General features: G+C 44.9%; 2 protein-coding genes, 1 long non-coding RNA gene and 1 pseudogene across 3 annotated transcripts; 3 read left to right on the forward strand and 1 right to left on the reverse strand.

Annotated features, from left to right (window-relative positions):
- The first annotated feature begins 598 nt into the window (after window positions 1–598).
- Window positions 599–3,414, forward strand: LOC133914466 (uncharacterized; annotated as a pseudogene).
- A 1,105-nt stretch (window positions 3,415–4,519) lies between these two features.
- Window positions 4,520–5,949, forward strand: LOC133914467 (uncharacterized). Its single transcript, XR_009909256.1, has 3 exons — window positions 4,520–5,049; window positions 5,126–5,312; window positions 5,594–5,949. It is a non-coding gene; the product is annotated as an uncharacterized LOC133914467 (long non-coding RNA).
- A 1,095-nt stretch (window positions 5,950–7,044) lies between these two features.
- LOC133916755 (dehydration-responsive element-binding protein 2E-like) lies at window positions 7,045–8,271 on the forward strand. Its single transcript, XM_062360576.1, has 2 exons — window positions 7,045–7,160; window positions 7,265–8,271. The coding sequence occupies exon 2, from the start codon at window positions 7,291–7,293 to the stop codon at window positions 8,197–8,199; it is 909 nt and encodes a 302-aa protein (XP_062216560.1). The 5' UTR covers window positions 7,045–7,160; window positions 7,265–7,290; the 3' UTR covers window positions 8,200–8,271.
- Window positions 8,272–8,557: 286 nt separating this feature from the next.
- Window positions 8,558–11,806, reverse strand: LOC133916754 (adenylosuccinate synthetase 1, chloroplastic-like). The gene is made up of 4 exons (XM_062360574.1): window positions 11,446–11,806; window positions 9,672–10,364; window positions 9,282–9,593; window positions 8,558–9,043 (listed from the first exon to the last, which is right to left on the reverse strand). The coding sequence occupies exons 1-4, from the start codon at window positions 11,740–11,742 to the stop codon at window positions 8,873–8,875; spliced, it is 1,473 nt and encodes a 490-aa protein (XP_062216558.1). The 5' UTR covers window positions 11,743–11,806; the 3' UTR covers window positions 8,558–8,872.
- Between the last annotated feature and the right edge of the window lie 5,086 nt (window positions 11,807–16,892).

Genomic DNA, 16,892 nt, shown 5'->3' on the forward strand with positions numbered 1-16,892 from the left:
CTTAATAAAGTGGCAGAAATACGAGCCCTTAGGAGTGGATACATGATTAAATACCAATTTCCTCATCTATTTTCCCTGCAATCGCTACATGGAAAAGGCCAAATTGCCCCTCGCTGAACCGGGTGCATTCTGGCCGAGCCACACCCAATGTCCTCCCTGCTTTCTCTGGCGCTCCGCCGCCCAGTAACCAGAGACATCCTGCTTCCACCCCAATGTCGACACCCCCTGGCAACATCCACCTCGAAATCCTCCACGACCACGACGTCCGCACCATTCTCCTCTCCATCAAAAATTGGTCTTGATTCTGAATCAAGAACCGCACATTTGAATGTCATCAATCAGTTCTTGATTCTGAATCAACTCAGGAAGGGGCGTCGACTATGCATGTTATCCGAGGGCAGTTTTGTCCTTTCATATGTGTTTATTTCGCAGAAGGATGAAAAATAGAAAATATGGGGGAAATGGTATTTAATGGAGTATCCACTCTCTATTTATTGGGGTCTTGTCGGACCCGAAAGTCAAAGATCCTCTCAGACCGGTCGTGCTTGCCCGGATTGCTCCAACGATTGCGACGGCTCGCGCCTCTTCAATTCTCCATCGTCAAGACGTCAACTGGGGTCTTCTCCCCGATAGGCGCCTACTCGTTCTTGTTTTTGCCCCATTCCCCGTTCCTCGAATTCTTGTGTCAGAATCGCATTTTCTGCGAGTTTTATGGGGACTATACTGTGACTTCGGCGTGTCGATGTACTTTGCTGCTAAGTTTCGTGCTCTTCGAGTTGGATTGGTTCTTGCTGTAGTTTGATATCGTGAGTCGTTGCAGAGTTTCTTGGGACTTCAAGAACACTACGAAGTTTGTTCAGTTTCTTGTTGTCGCCTCAAGTGATTGGGGTCAAACTATGTGGCTCTGATCCAACTCGCATAGATTTCCATGCATTCGTGGTAGAAATGTGATGCTCAGATCGTAGTTTGATCATGCTAACAATCCGTTCGACGAAATGCCCTGTGGCATTTGTGGGCGTGGCTGGCGCCATGTTGGTGCTTGTCACCGCCGTCCATGTGTTCATGGTGCGAATCCTTCCTTCCTCGTTGGATTACTTCGGTCTCGGTGCTCGCGACGGCATTGGCCGGCCAAGGAATGTGCTCCCGGGCGTTGGGGTGGTGGACTCACGTCTCAAAGTGCAGTTCCCTTCTGATTCATATGGTGCTGTGGCGTTCCGAAGTGCACCATGGAAGGCTGAGATTGGGAGGTGGCTTGCTGGGTGCCATGCTAACTCTTCGTCTGTCCATGTTACTGAGGTGTGCACTTCTTTGTCATTGGTCATTGCACTTTGCTTTAGCTTGCTTTGATTTAATTTCGGTTGGTCTTTCCCAACAGGCTATAGGTGCAAAGAAGTGTGAGAAAGACCGCAGTGGCCGCGGCGTGTGTAAGTATGAGCTGGGAGAATGCAGATGCTTTCATGGATATTCTGGTTGGTCTTACTTTTCCAGTTTTCACTTTTGATTATTGGGAAATTTGATTATATGTCCTAAAGTTGATCAACCTTTAATAAATGTTTGAAGTTGATCATCATGTGATCATATGTCTCACAGGGACTAGTTTGTAACAAAGTTTATCCTTCATCTATCTTACCTAATACGAAATTTTATTACAAACTAGCTCATGTGGAACATATGATCAAAGGATGATCAACTTCGGACATATTATCAAAAGTTGATCAACTTTAGAACATATAATCAATTTTCCCGGCTTTTTCAAGAACTTAATATATGAGTTGAGTGTAAAACAAATGATAAAGAGAACATTTCATAGAATTTGAAAACAGGAAACACTAATTGTGGAAGTTTATATTGGATACAACAATGCAACCTACAAATGTCTCACTAACTATATGCGTAGCATTTCCTTGTTTGCAAATCTTCCGTAGGAGTATCTGTGAGTACATGTAACAAAGATTGCATCTCCTTGATCTGTAGGTTACTCAGTTGAGATTACTCTGCATTCCTGCGAGAACATAGAACATCCAGTTTGTATGTCTGAAATAATATAGACCATTCAGCTTGTATGTTCATGGATTCATGACTTAACAAATGCAGTATGTGACTGTTATTAGATACGGCAGAATGGGGACTGGACTAGTGGAACAATTAGCTACTAACTGATGTTCAATTAGCTGGTAATATCAGTGCTTCTCTACTTATACCAACTCTTTTATGTAAAAATGAAAGAACATGAGTGCTACACACTTTAAAAAGGTGGGGTCGTTTATATAATTTCCTTGCTTATATTGATATTTTCTGTTGTTTTTAAAGATTCCCGCAACATTTTAATTTGCTGTGCTGTATTCTTAATATCAACTCAAAGTCGCAATATGGCTTCACTGACACAGGGAAAGGATGTGAGGAGGTTGAGAATTTGGAATGCATCCTCCCAAGTTCCCGAGAATGGCCTGTAGGACGATGGATAGTTTCCATATGTCCAGCTCACTGTGACACGACCAGGGAAATGTGCTTTTGTGGGCCATGAACAAAATACCCAGATCGCCCTGTGGCAGAAGCTTGTGGTTTTAAAGCAATGTAAGAATATCATCGATTATTTTGTTATTATGTGTTTTGTAGTTACTTTAGTATTATTCAGCTTATTATCTTGTCCATCTTTCTAGCTTACCTGCAAAACCTGCTGATCCGAAGCTTACCGATTGGAAAACACCTGATCTGGAAAATATATTCACAACAAACAGCAGTAAGCCAGGATGGTGTAATGTGGTCCCTGAGGATGCATATTCTTCCAAAGTGAAGTTTAAACAAGAATGCGACTGCAAATATGATGGACTCTGGGGGCAGTTCTGTGAGACACATGCTGAATGCATCTGCATCAACCAGTGCTCCGGACATGGACATTGCCGTGGTGGTTTCTGTCAGGAATGTCTCAGAGAAAGCTGTTTAACTGAAGGCATGAAAATGTTTATCAGATTTGTTAAATTTTAGTGTGGTGGCGCATTGTTTTGTATTTGCTGCCTTTTTAAGCTGTAACCTAATTGAGGATCTCTTTCAGTGTGACAGTGGATATTTTGGGACTGATTGCAGCATCCCATCAGCGTATTCACTTGCATATGACTCGCCCTCGTGGCTCCAACCACCAATGAATTTACCAGATCTGAAAAATTCAAGCAATAGCCCCATCAATGTTAAGGCTGTTTCTCAGAAAAAAAGACCACTTACATATGTATACGATTTGCCAGCTGAATTTGATAGTCATCTTCTTGAAGTAAGTTGATGTCATAAGTCTTGTTCCTTGTGTGCTTGAAGCTTTTGCTGCGGCATTGAGATCACAGGATATGTTCTTCCGCAGGGACGACATTTCAAGTTCCAGTGTGTGAACAGAATATATGATGACAAGAACTATATGGAGCCAGCAATTGTATGGTGCTCAGGTATGCTAATCTCGGCTGCTAGCGGATATGCTTTGTTTGTTGTTCCATGTTTTGTGATTACCAGGGCAAGCAGATCTAATGTTTCATTTTCCATGTAGATGGCACTCTATGAGAGCATTCTTGCTAGCCCTCACCGCGCTCTTAATGTGGACGAAACTCATTATTTCTATGTGCCAGTGCTTGACTCATGTCTAATTAACTAGATCTGATGATGCTCCACATCTGCTTGCTAGGTTGAAAGTGTTGTAAGAGGTAGCTATCCTAGTATCAGGCGCGTATGATCGTTGTAACTATCCCGGACGTTCGTACAGCTTTGTAAACTGTTAGTTCTTTCCTTAATTTCAATGACATGCAGTTCTCCTGTGAGTTCGAGAAAAAAGTAACAATCATGGTCCAGATGTTGTACTTTAGTGGTCTCGGTGTTCTCCTCCAATAATTTGGGTTTTAATTTTAGAGGGACCTGCACCTCAGGAGCTACCATACTCTATAGTATTACAGAATGGCATATGATCACATAACTCAGCAGTATCCTTACTGGAGCCGCACTTCAGGAAGAGACCATATCTGGGTGGGTATTATGTTTGGATCAAATTAACAGTATAATGATTCTTTGGTTCTTTTTCAGTAGTGGCAATAACTGATAGCCTTGCAACTTACAAAAAGGCAGTTCTTTTCATGGGATGAAGGTGCCTGCTATGCTCCAAGAGAGATCTGGAACAGCATGATGCTTGTCCACTGGGGAAACACCAACACAAAACATAAGAATTCAACGACTGCTTATTGGGCAGACAACTGGGATCATATTCCTTTGGATAGAAGAGGCAACCATTCATGTTTTGATCCAAGAAAGGATCTTGTGCTTCCAGCATGGAAGCAACCTGACCCAGGGGCAATATGGTTAAAACTATGGTCAAGGTATCTGGGGACTTAGCGACATATCCTATGAACTATTTATGTTGCTTAGAACCTTACAGTACAACTTTTTCAGGCCAAGGAAGAAGCGTACAACACTTATCTATTTCAACGGTAATCTAGGTCCAGCCTATGAAGGAAGCCGCCCAGAATACATGTATCTATCTATCTATCTATCTATCTGTCAGAATATGTGACGAAATTGTTTTTCAATCTGCTTCGAGTGCATAATGCAGGTATAGCATGGGGACTCGGCAAAAGTTAGCAGCTGAATTTGGTTCCACACGAAACAGGCAGGGAAACCTTGGAAAGCAGCATACAGCCAATGTGACAGTAACATTTTTACGAACTGAGAAATATTATGAGGAACTAGCAAGCTCTGTTTTCTGTGGTGTCTTGCCAGGGGATGGCTGGAGCGGGCGCCTGGAAGACAGCATGCTTCAAGGATGCATTCCTGCCATAATTCAGGTGATATACCATCATTTTTCTTGTGTCGCGTATCAAAGGACCATATAATGTGTATCTGGAAAGACTTAGGGACATGACAGAACATCTCATCATGTGTTCTCTTATTCAGACCTATCTGCTTTCTTGGCTTAAATTGTAGGATGGAATTTTTCTGCCATATGAGAATATACTAAACTACAACAGTTTCGCAGTCCGCATACAAGAAGATAACATTCCAGACCTTATTAGAATACTTCGAGTATGTTTTTACTCTATCTCTACCTTTTCTTTTGGACATGACCTGTGCAGCATACTTACTATTTCCATATCACCAGGGAATAAACGAGACACAAGTTGAGCTTATGTTGGGAAATGTGCGCCAGATGTGGCAGAGGTTTTTCTATCGTGACTATATTGCTAGAGGCGAAGAGACAGAAAAGGTTGTTCTCTGAAGAGGCACCCTGGTCAGTTGAGGTCTCAAAACTAGATGGTGATGACGATGTATTTGCCACATTTATACAGGTAACTTCAGAAAGCTCAAAGTAAAATTGCTCCTCAAGCTTTGGTATGGATGTTAGTGTACTTAGCATCTGCTATGTGATAGAGCTGAAACGATATTTGCATTTTCAGTAGCGAAGCATTGTACGTTACAGTATTAGTGTATTACGCTTGCTTTGCCGAATAATATAATTTTAAGTGATACCAGACTTTTACCTGACCATGTGTCTCAATCTTTTCCATTTCACCCTAGAACTTTTTTTCTGTTGTGTTCATATATTTGCTCAGAAAGAATGCTTTGCCAGGTATTGCATTATAAACTATACAATGACCCTTGGCGGCAAGGTCTCCTGCAAACAAAGGAAACTGGGTTGCCGAACTTCTTCTCAAAAGCTTCCTGAAGTGCTGGACAGAGATTGCAATTGTAAAGAATAGGCATACTTTAGCTCCCTCACTTAAGAAAAGGATAGACATAATCTTAGGAAGGATCTATAGATTTTCTTACCTGCAGGATACATGGGGCTAGCGTTCTCAAAAGAGGATGCATGAGACCCAGAAAATGAAAGATACTCTATTTGTGTTTATTTTCATTTCTTCATGTTCTTTTGACCGATAACCCGAGTTGGATAATTTCCTGGAAGAAAAGGGAGATGGTGGCAGCGCGTTATTTTCTTCGTCTAATAAAGCATCTATGTATAGTATAGACGACATTCCTTTGCCATTTCTCTTGCTTCCAATGCCTTTCACCGAGAAAGACTCGGATTTTATTCAGCGTTAGTTTTCTTTACCGAGCCGAACCATAATTGTTCATGAATCAATTGCAATATTGCGTAGCATTCTGGGAAGACAATGGACACACTACATATATATTATGGAAACAAAGATGCAATCTGCATTCCGTAACAGCAGAATGTGATACTATGTTGCTACGCGTTTAGCAGCGTTGGTCTTAACGTGGAGCAGATATCGTCAGGCATGGACATGCTTATCCTAGACTGCAAGGTAGACTCGGCCAAACAAGCATATCGCACAAGCCAGGAGGGCTCAAGGCACACATGCACGCGCCCCCTGTCCGACGTGGACGAGAAGCTTGTGAAGGGCGCGCTCGTGAGGGCCAAGAATGCTGTGAGGTGGATCTTTATAGCACGCATTCATGCCGGCCTCTCTTGTTACCATGACGATGAATCAGCGTACGTGCTCGCCTTGCTAGCCGGGCATCCACTCCTCGGCGCATATCCATGCATGCATGGCGTACTCAGTTCCATTTCAACAAAAGTATGAACTCGAGAATGAAATTCATTGTTGCATTCCATTGATCAATGTTACATAGTAATATACCATGTGAGAAGGTAGAAGTTAGGATTAGCTAGGAAAAGGTGTCTTTTCCTAACCGCTAATTGCAGTTAGGGATTACTCGTAACATGATTAACCCTTTCGTTAAGCTATAAGTAAACTCGCAACAAACATAATCGGTGTGAACATCATCTCAAAACCAGACTTGAAAAATGACAAGAAAACTAGGCGATGGATTTTAATTTCTTGGTTTGCAATCGTCCATAGATAGTACCATTTCTAGAGATGCCTAACGGTCACATGCTGCCTCCGGAAGCTCACGCTCACAGGTCTTGAAAAAGCGCGACACCGTATGCGGAGCATGCATTCCCGGCCGTGACAACATTTAAACCCATGCCGATCACACCCCCGCCCCCGCGCGCTACTACTAAACCCCGCGCCTCCCCCTCGCTCCTCACCCACTTCACTGCACTCCTCTCGCCGGCCACTTCAAAAGTTCAAGCTCAAAACCCTCCTCTTCCCCTCCACTTCAAATTCTAAACTCCTCCGCTTTGCAGCTGCCGCTACATACGCTCCAAGGTGATGCGCGCGCGCGCGCACTCCAAGCTGCATGCGGCTGCAGGTTCACGTTTCACTTGTTGGTTTCTGAATGCTGATGCGTCCGTACGTGCGCGCGCATGCAGGAGAAGAGCTGCTAGCTGAGACGACGATGGAGAGCTACGGGCGGAAGCGGGCGTGGAAGAAGGGTCCTACGCGGGGGAAGGGCGGCCCGCAGAACGCGGCGTGCGAGTACCGCGGCGTGCGCCAGCGGACGTGGGGCAAGTGGGTGGCCGAGATACGCGAGCCCAACAAGCGCAGTCGCATCTGGCTCGGCTCCTTCGCCACCGCCGAGGAGGCTGCGCTAGCCTACGACGAGGCCGCACGCAGGCTCTACGGGCCCGACGCCTTCCTCAACCTGCCGCACCTCCGCGCCTCCATATCCGCCGCCGCCGCGCACCAGCGTCTCAGGTGGCTCCCGGCGTCCGCCAGGGGGGCCGTCCCCGGCTACGGACTCCTCAACCTCAACGCGCAGCACAACGTCCACGTCATCCACCAGAGACTGCAGGAGCTCAAGAACAACTCGCCCACCAAGCCGCCGCAGAGCGCGCGAGTTCCCCAGCTCCCAACTCTCCCGGCCTCCTCCTCTCCTTGCTCCACCGTGACCACCGGCGTAGCTGCCTCCGCAGCTCTGCCGCCGCCCATGTCGTGCTTCCAGGCCCTGGAGCAGGCGGTGGCCACGGCCGCGATGACGGCGGACACCGCGCCGTGCGAGGTCGCCTGCGCCGGCGCGAACAAGCCCCAGCTCGACCTCAGGGAGTTCTTGCAGCAGATCGGCGTGCTCAAGGCCGACGAGGAGGGCGCGGTAGCCAAGGACGGCTTTCACGGGGAAGGCGAGGTGGCAGGCGCGTTTGGCTTCACCGGCAACAGCGAGTTCGACTGGGACGCGCTGGCTGCGGACCTGAACGACATCGCGGGAGGCCACGGCGGCTCGGTGGGCGTGAACGGAGCGTTTCAGATTGACGATCTGCATGAGGTCGACCAGTTCGGCTGCTTGCCCATCCCTGTCTGGGACGTGTAATCTGAGCCCATGCAAGAAGCTCCGGTGTCCTGGCTATCTCCATGCGGATGGGGCTTTTCCCTAGTGCACAAGCTTTAGCTTTCAAGTTCATGTAATCTGATTCCGATGGGTGATGAGTTTGGCATGATGAACTTTCATGAATTTGTGATGAACTGGGTCTGCTATTCTGAAGCTAAAAGAAAGCATGCGTCTTCTAATAGCTGGGACTTCGTTTTTCCAGAACAATATTTCGGTACCTTCAGTACACTGACAAATGGAGTAAAAGACGTAAACATTAAGCTGGCAAAGTAGGGCAAACAAGTGCGTGTTCTGATCAGGTAAACATCTCATTTTAAACCAAGAAACCGAAAGGCAGGCATCAGCACAGGAATGCAATCCCAGATTTATATCAGGTTAACCCACCAGGCAAGTTTCATAATTAGTGCAAAGTATATGATATGCCACCGAACAATTGGTGGAGTCGAACTATAGTGCAAAATACTCATCTTATTCGCCTGCAGACGTTTTAGAACAAGTTCTGATTATTGCAGGCATTAGATCACTTCACCAGTCAGTAACTTCTCCAATGTTTCACAGCTACTATAGCAACAAAGAGGAATAATAAGAGCAAATGCTCAAGGCCTAGTTAGGGCTGAATTTTTTTCGCCCAATTGAAGACCAAATGAAGTTGTTTTCACTTGTGTATGAGAGCATCTCTCCCAGGTCCAACACCAATGTAGTGCACGGGAACACCAACAAGCTCTTCTATCCTCTCCACGTAGCAGCGGGCAGCTTGGGGAAGTTCATTGTAACTTCGAACAGAAGAAATGTCACTTCGCCACCCAGGCAGCACCTCGTATTTGACCTGAAACACAAGACAGGATACTATAAGAGATGAAAATAATGTATCATTTGCCTGTCTAAATTGTCACCGCCAAACTGGCAACACCATAAGCTTAAAAGACAAGCTTATTATATTGCTTCTTACAACCAGACAAATAACAGTAATTTTCTACATAATATAATGGCATTATCCATAGGCCTTACTGTTCAACTGACAGACCATGGGAACACAGTGAACAGAAGTACATGTCAAAGCTTACCTGTACTTGCTCCAGGGTGTCAAGATCCCCTGGGAAGGACTGTAGCTTCTGTCCATCAATTTGGTTATAAGAAACACCTAACTTAATTTCTGACAACCCAGACAGAACATCAAGTTTGGTCAGATTAAGCGATGAAAACCCATTGATTTGGCAGCAGTACTTAAGTGCAACAATGTCAAGCCAGCCACATCGCCTTGGGCGACCCGTTGTCGTGCCAAATTCCATTCCAGCATTCCTAAGGAGATCACCTTCCTCTCCAAACAGTTCAGTTGGGAAAGGACCAGAGCCAACTCTTGTTGTGTAAGCTTTGACCTGCATGTAAAGTATACAGAATAGATAAGCACTAAATCACATAAAGAGGACTGCTCAATTACACTAGTTTTAACTTACCACTCCGATCAGGTCACCAATTACCCTTGGGGCAATCCCAAGGCCGGTGCATATTCCACCAGCTGAAGGGCTAGAAGAAGTCACATAAGGATAGGTTCCAAAATCAACATCCAGCATAGTTGCTTGGCCGCCTTCAACCAGAATTTTCTTCTTCTGCTGGATAGATTCATTTAGCATGTGCACTGTATCAGCAATGAAGGGCTCTAAGCGCTCTGCAAACCTCTTGTACCTCTCAACCTCGTCATTGAGCATGCTTTTGCTGTACTTGAAGCCTTGAAACCTCAAAGCAGCATCTTTCAATAAGACATCAAGCTTATCCCCAAAAGTGTCCATGTGCCTTAGATCACAAACTCGCAGTCCATTTCGAGTTACCTTGCTGGAGTAGCAAGGTCCAATGCCTCTCTTAGTTGTCCCTATAAAGGAATTTTCTAGCTCAGCTTCCCTAAGTCCATCTACAATCTGGTGCAGATCAAACAGCAGATGTGCCCGATCAGAGACCAGTATTCTTCCATCACAACTGACTCCATTGGACTCAAGACCATCAATTTCTCCGAAGAACCCTGGAACATGGATCACTGCTCCGTTCCCAACAACACAAAGTGTCCCTTCGTGGAGAATACCAGATGGAACAAGATGAAGGGCAAATTTCTTGCCTTCAGAGTTGTAGATGGTGTGTCCAGCATTTGCTCCACCCTGATAACAATATGGTGGAAACTCAGATAAGGCTACTAAGCTCAGAAGAAACAGCTAATTGACAGTGACTGTTTATACCGCATTCTAAGAATTTTATGTAAAGTGTATAAATATTTTTTTGAACAGAAAAAAGTGTAAAAAATATTAAGAAAAGAAAATTCAATTACACAAACAGAGGGAACTCCTGAGAGTTTAGGAAACATCCATCACAGAAGCCAGGCAAAAGCAAATAAATAAGGGAATGACTATGAACAAGCATAGCAGGCATTAAAAATGAGACATGGCCCTCAGGAGCAGCAGCAATAGCGCATGTTACTAATAAGCTGCCAGTACATAGATTACTAGAGGACATGGTGTGATCTCGAGCTTGAGTAAGTTAAGCAACTCACAATACTTTTCTTCAAGAACACAAGCAACTAGCAGTACTTTACCTAACATGACATAAAAGCTTGCAGCTTTACTAGTTTCTCCATAATATAACCAATCAGGCAAGATTTCTTATGCAACCTAGTAAAAGGTATAGTCTTTTACTCGAATCAACCATTTCATGGATAATTTATCTAGCCTTGTCTTAACATCTACAGTTTTTCAACACATGATTTATGAACAGATATTCCAGCATAGTCGAAATGGAATTATCACCACTGCCAATGCATCGTTTAGTCATATTTTAGCAGTTCATTCTTTTTGTCACGATCAAACATCCAGAGATTAATGTTGTGAGTCAACAGACCAAAGGTGCAGCTAACATCCAGAAAATGTAGAAAAATCGACCATCTACAGATCACTAAAACCATATAGAATTATAAAGTTGAAACTTCACTCTCTTTTAGAAATTTCACATAAATCGTAGTTATCTTTAGAATAATTGCCAACGAGACGACGAGCGGGAACCAACAAAAGTGTGTAGAATTCACACATATTATCTCTACAGTAATCTGCCCCCCATTCCCACGATTCATCCAGTGAAAGTGCAAGGTCATACTTTTACCACCGGATGCGCACAGTAGATGCCACCAAACAACAAACTAGGCATGGATTAGCAATTCAGCCAACTAAAAGCCGAATCGTGTCCCCTCACCTGGCAACGCGCGACGATGTCGAAGCGGGGGGCGAGCACGTCGACGAGCTTGCCCTTCCCCTCGTCGCCCCACTGCGACCCCAGAACGCCGGATACCTGGCTCAGCGCCGAGACCCTATCCTCCGCGGAACCCGCCTGAACAGCCGCAGACGCGGCGGACACGGCGGCGGGGGTAAGGGGGCATGTCTTTGGAAGACGGGCCAACTGCGCCGCCGGGGCAGCCGAGGAAAAGCATTTCCCGCTCCCGGCGGCGGCGGCGGCGGCGGCGGCCGGGTGGCTGAGAGTGGAGAGTGACATGCTGCTTCGAGGGTTTTAGGACGGGCTCGGTCGGGAGTCGGGTGCTGCTAGGCTTGCCCTTTGTTAATGTATCCCGATTGCACGGGAGCGAGAATTGGAATTTTTCTATATATATTTTTCCAAATATTTTAAGATTATATGTACTTTTAAAAAGTAATAAGATATACTCTATCGTCATCCGTTAAATATGTGAGAATTTGTAGATACGAATTTAATAATTCGAAAGAGGAATGTCTCATCCATTTAGCGAATGAGAACTTGATCTCACCCGTTAGACAGATGAGACCTCCATACTGCGACGCCACATGGACCCACTAAGAGATATCGTCCGTTCAGCGAGCGAGACCTTTTGAGTATTTAGACCGGCTGACCCTGCTGATGTCAACATCTTATTTCATTCCCATTCAGTTGAGAGGAGAGGAGAGGAGAGAAGAGGATAGGAAAGGGGAGGGGAGGAAGATTTGTGCGGCGAAGCACTGCTGGAAAAAGGAGGTATTTTTTCCTTTTTTTTAACAAATCTGGTATGATAGTAATTAATGCTAGATTTTGATATAGGTTAGATATTAGATATAGGTTTTGTTTTACAAACCTGGTAGAATAGTCACTAGACGTAGGTTAAAATGTAGATCTAGTTTTAGAATTATGGTTAAATATAGTTTAACAATTAGATCATATTTATACGTATATTTTAGCAATTAGATGTACTATTTAGATATATGTTAGGTATTAGATGTAAAATTTAGATATAGTGTAATCATAATTGATATGATAGATGTAGGATTTAGATGTGTTTGATGTAGCGAATTGAAAATATGTTGTTGCAGTATAGATTACATGTTCGACTACGCTTGTAATGAATTTTGCATTATAGATGTAGTTTAACATGATTCTTTCTGTCCTATCATAATAATATCATAGTTTTTGTCGATGGTTGTCAGATATGTCGGATATGGGGTAGTTTAAGATTTTTTACGGGATAGTGAAATCTTATATGGTCTAGAAGAGGTATTACTGTCCGTATTTAAGTCAATGGACAATAGTATATCCAGAGCAATGCATAAAAGTGTCAGACACTTGTATACCTGGTTGATGTGGGGTTTTAAAATAGACCTCGAGGTTCAAGAGATAACTATTAGTATTGTGGGCAACCATTTTAGAGAAGGTGTGTACTGGGAGGTGTTCCCGCTCTGGAAAGATAAAGTGTGAAAGAGGTACCTGCAGGATGTTATGCACAGAGGTTAGCCTCTTATGTTGCTTGTGCAATGAAAAAATAAAAAGATAGTTGGAGATATGTGGGGTGGAGGGTACGCGGATGAGGAGGGTGATGAGGAAGACTATGATAAAGATGTGAATTCGGATGATGCCCATTTATCAGATTATCCGACTGAACCGGTCGGTGAGGCAAACGAGGGGGAATAAATCCCTTCTCTAATTGAACAGATGGAGCGGGATGATCTTCAGGCTGATGAAACACTTGAGTATGACATCTCGGATGATGAGGACGATGCTCCAGCTCCCGTGGACTGGAACAATTCAAACTTCAACAACCTTATGGTGAATAGGGGGAATCAAGTGACCTAGGAGTATACTCAGAATGAGGTGACCCAAGGTGCTAGGTATCCTACCAGTCAGGCTATGAAAGATGCTGTGACTCAATGGATGACATCGCTTCGATAGCAGTTTTATATTATCAAGTCAAGTAAGAAAGGAATATGATATGAAGTGCGTGAATGACGGTTGCATGTGGCAGGTGTATAGCTTTAAGGAGAAGTGGGTTGACTATTGAGAAGTGCCTGTCACATCCGGTTTCAATACCAAACCGAATGTAAACTATATGTATGACAGAATCATTTTACACATACACATAGCAATATCATTAGTGGATAACAGACACAGTGCTCATTATTACAATGTTATTTATTATAAAATAACCACACGGGTCTAAAGAAAATTACATAGCAGCAGAAACCACGAGAGGTAAACTCGACCGGTGTGTACATCACCTGGATCCGCATTCGACGCACAAACCATGAGAGTTACTCCGTGTACGCCTCCTCCGAGTGTAGGCGCTCCTCGCCCACAACGTACTCGACATCTTGGTCCCATTCTTCAACCCACCTCTGCATATGCGACGCAAACGCGCTCGTGGAATGAGCCCCCTCAACGTCAACCTACAGAAATATAAGTCCATGAATACAAGGTGTATATGTGGGTCGTATGAAAATATAATTACAATGTTAAGCACATGTGTATTTAGATAGGCACCGACCTAGTCAACGGTAGCGGGCACGCCTGGAACTTCCCAAACTGTCACATCACGCGATGCGGTGAGTACTCCTCGACGCAGATGTCGAAGATGTGAGTGTGAGTCATGAGCTAGTACCCCCGGTCATGTGCACAGAGCACCGAAAGTCCAAGAGGAGCGTGTTGAACTACCTCAGCCTCCGTGTACAGCCACCAACGCATACAGTCCACTGTCGGCTCATCGAACTGGCGAACGAAGTTTGGGTACGCGCGTTGTGTTTGCACGCTGGACCAACTCAATTGTGCAACCAAACTAAGTTAGATAATAAAATGAAGTAATCAACATAAACGTATACAAATAGCATAGCACTTATCCTACACCTGCACCACAAGGACCCCATGGTCAGGCCATCAATACCATCCGTAGCATACTGGTATGCGCTAAGGTTGACAACGGGTTTGTCGATGGCGATGCGCTCATATGACCACATCTGAAGCAGCAGAGGACACCAGTGAGGATCATGTTGTCGTCAGTCTTCGTGCACCCGTCGCACAAGTCGCGGTACATTACAGCCAGCCCATCTGTACTACGGGACCTCCACCGTGTCGACGTCTGCAACCTCTCTGGCATAGGGGATCATGCTCCTCGAGACTGTGTTGCCATGAGTCTCGGTGAACATGACCCACCTGAACAGCCACATGAGGTATGCCTCCAGGTGTCGGGAGTCATCCTTGTCGCCTGCTAGTGGGTGGATGGTGTCCGCCTGTCAAACAAGGAAGAAGTACAAATAGCTGCATCCGTTAATAGTGTAAAGGAGATGCAAACCATTAAAAGACATACGTACCACAAACTAAAAAAGAAATGCCTTCATCGGGTCGTGCTTCTCAGTCATTAGAAAAGGCATGAACGGGGCTACGTCGTCCCTCCGTTCAACGACAGAGAAGCAGCCTAGCATCTTGTCCCGCTAGCCCACGCCCACGTCCCTAGTCCCAACAGTGGCACCCGCGTAAGGCAGGGCCATCAAGAGCAAAATGTCCTCGAGCGTGGGTGCCATCTCACCGCACGGGAGGTGGAACATGTGCATCTCAGGACGCCACCTGTTGACAAGGGCCGCGATGAGGGCCTTGTCGTAGTTGAACCATGTCGTGCCTTTGAGGCCCCCACCAACGTGTCCACCTCCACAAGTTGACACAATGGAAATAGGCCAACAACACGTAACCTGCAAACATACTACAATTAGTGACTAATATCATGTCTAAATCCGTATGAAACTGTAAATTCAAAGTTAACAAACCTCGGGATCCACCGCTCGTCAATCCTCATGAGCTCATTCGGCACACAAGGTCGAAGTAATAGGAGGTCCTCAGTCTGCACTGGGATGTGGTACGAACGGTGCCTGACGTCGATCTGGGGGTCGAGCAGCTCCAGCTGCACCATACCTGCATCGTCCGTTCCATTTTGCAACTCCATAATTGCCTTGAGCATCCCTATATGTCGATCATGTATAATGTACATGTTCGGCCGGGCACCAATTATTATCATCTTCACACGGTACAGGAACCAAAACCAACTCCTGTTGTTCTCACTCTCCACAAATGCAAAGGATTGTTCCCATCAACCCCAATAGCAGTCATGATCTGTCACGTGAACTTGCCGGTAAGGAAAGTGTCGTTGATGCACAGGACATACCAACAATGCTCGAAAGCTTCAATACATGCTCCGATTGCGAAGAAACATCACTTTAGAACGTACTTGCCAGGTTTGGACAGCAATGTGTACTTATCAATATCGTAATACGCCCTAAGGTTCCTTCGAGCAATGGTCTGCAACAAATATGGTAGATTATCATATGACGTTTTGTAGGTCCTGAACCTCATCTCAATTGCCTTCCTCTTCGCCCTCCATGCATTCTTATAGCTGATAGTGTACTTGAACTTCTCCTTAATTTGTCTGATTATAGATCATGGTTCGTAGTTCAGGTTATTCACAATCTTAGCGCACATCACATTGGCAATAAAGGCTAATGTGATGTTCTTATGGCTGGGCTCAAGTTCGTCCATCATGCAAGTATAACTGACCACAATCGACATATCCTAATAGTCAACCCATATCCCCTTGAAGCCGTGCACCCGCCACAGACAACCCTCATCTGCGCACTTCATATCATATTCCTTCTTGCTTGACTTGATAACATAAAACTGGAAGGATATCTAGCACTTTGGGTCACCTCATTCTATGTATACTCCTAGGCCACTTGATTTCCCTCATTTACTACAAGGTTGTTGAAGTTTGGATTGTTCTAGTTCACAGGAACCGGAGCATCGTTCTCATCATCCAAGATGTGATATTCAGGAGTTTTATCAGCCAGAAGATCATCCCGCTCCATTTATTCAATTAGAGAAGGGATTTGTTCCCCCTCGTCTGCTTCACCGGTCAGTTCAGTCGGATAATTCGATAAATGTGCACCATCCGGATCGACATCTTCATCATACTCTTCCTCATCACCCTCCTCCTTCGCATACCCTCCACCCTGCATCTCCCCAACTGTCTCTTTATTCTTCCATTGCACAAGCAACATAGGAGGCCAACCTCTGTGCACAACATACTGCAAGTACCTCTTTCACACTTCATCTTCCCAGAGCGGAAACATCTTCCAGTACACACCTTCTCTGAAACGGTTGCCCATAATGCTAATGGTCATCTTTTGAACCTCGATATCTATTTTGAAACCTCGCATCAACTAGACATACAAGTTCTGACACTTTTGTGCATTAGTCTAGATATACCCCTTCTGGACAATACTACCCCTTCTAGACCATATAAGATTTCATTGTACCCGTAAAAATTCTTAAACTACCACATATCCGATATACCTGACAACCATCGATAAAAACTATGATATTAT

The sequence above is a fragment of the Phragmites australis genome, chromosome 4 (genome assembly GCF_958298935.1).
Source record: "Phragmites australis chromosome 4, lpPhrAust1.1, whole genome shotgun sequence".
In the NCBI taxonomy this organism is placed as follows: Eukaryota; Viridiplantae; Streptophyta; class Magnoliopsida; order Poales; family Poaceae; genus Phragmites; species Phragmites australis.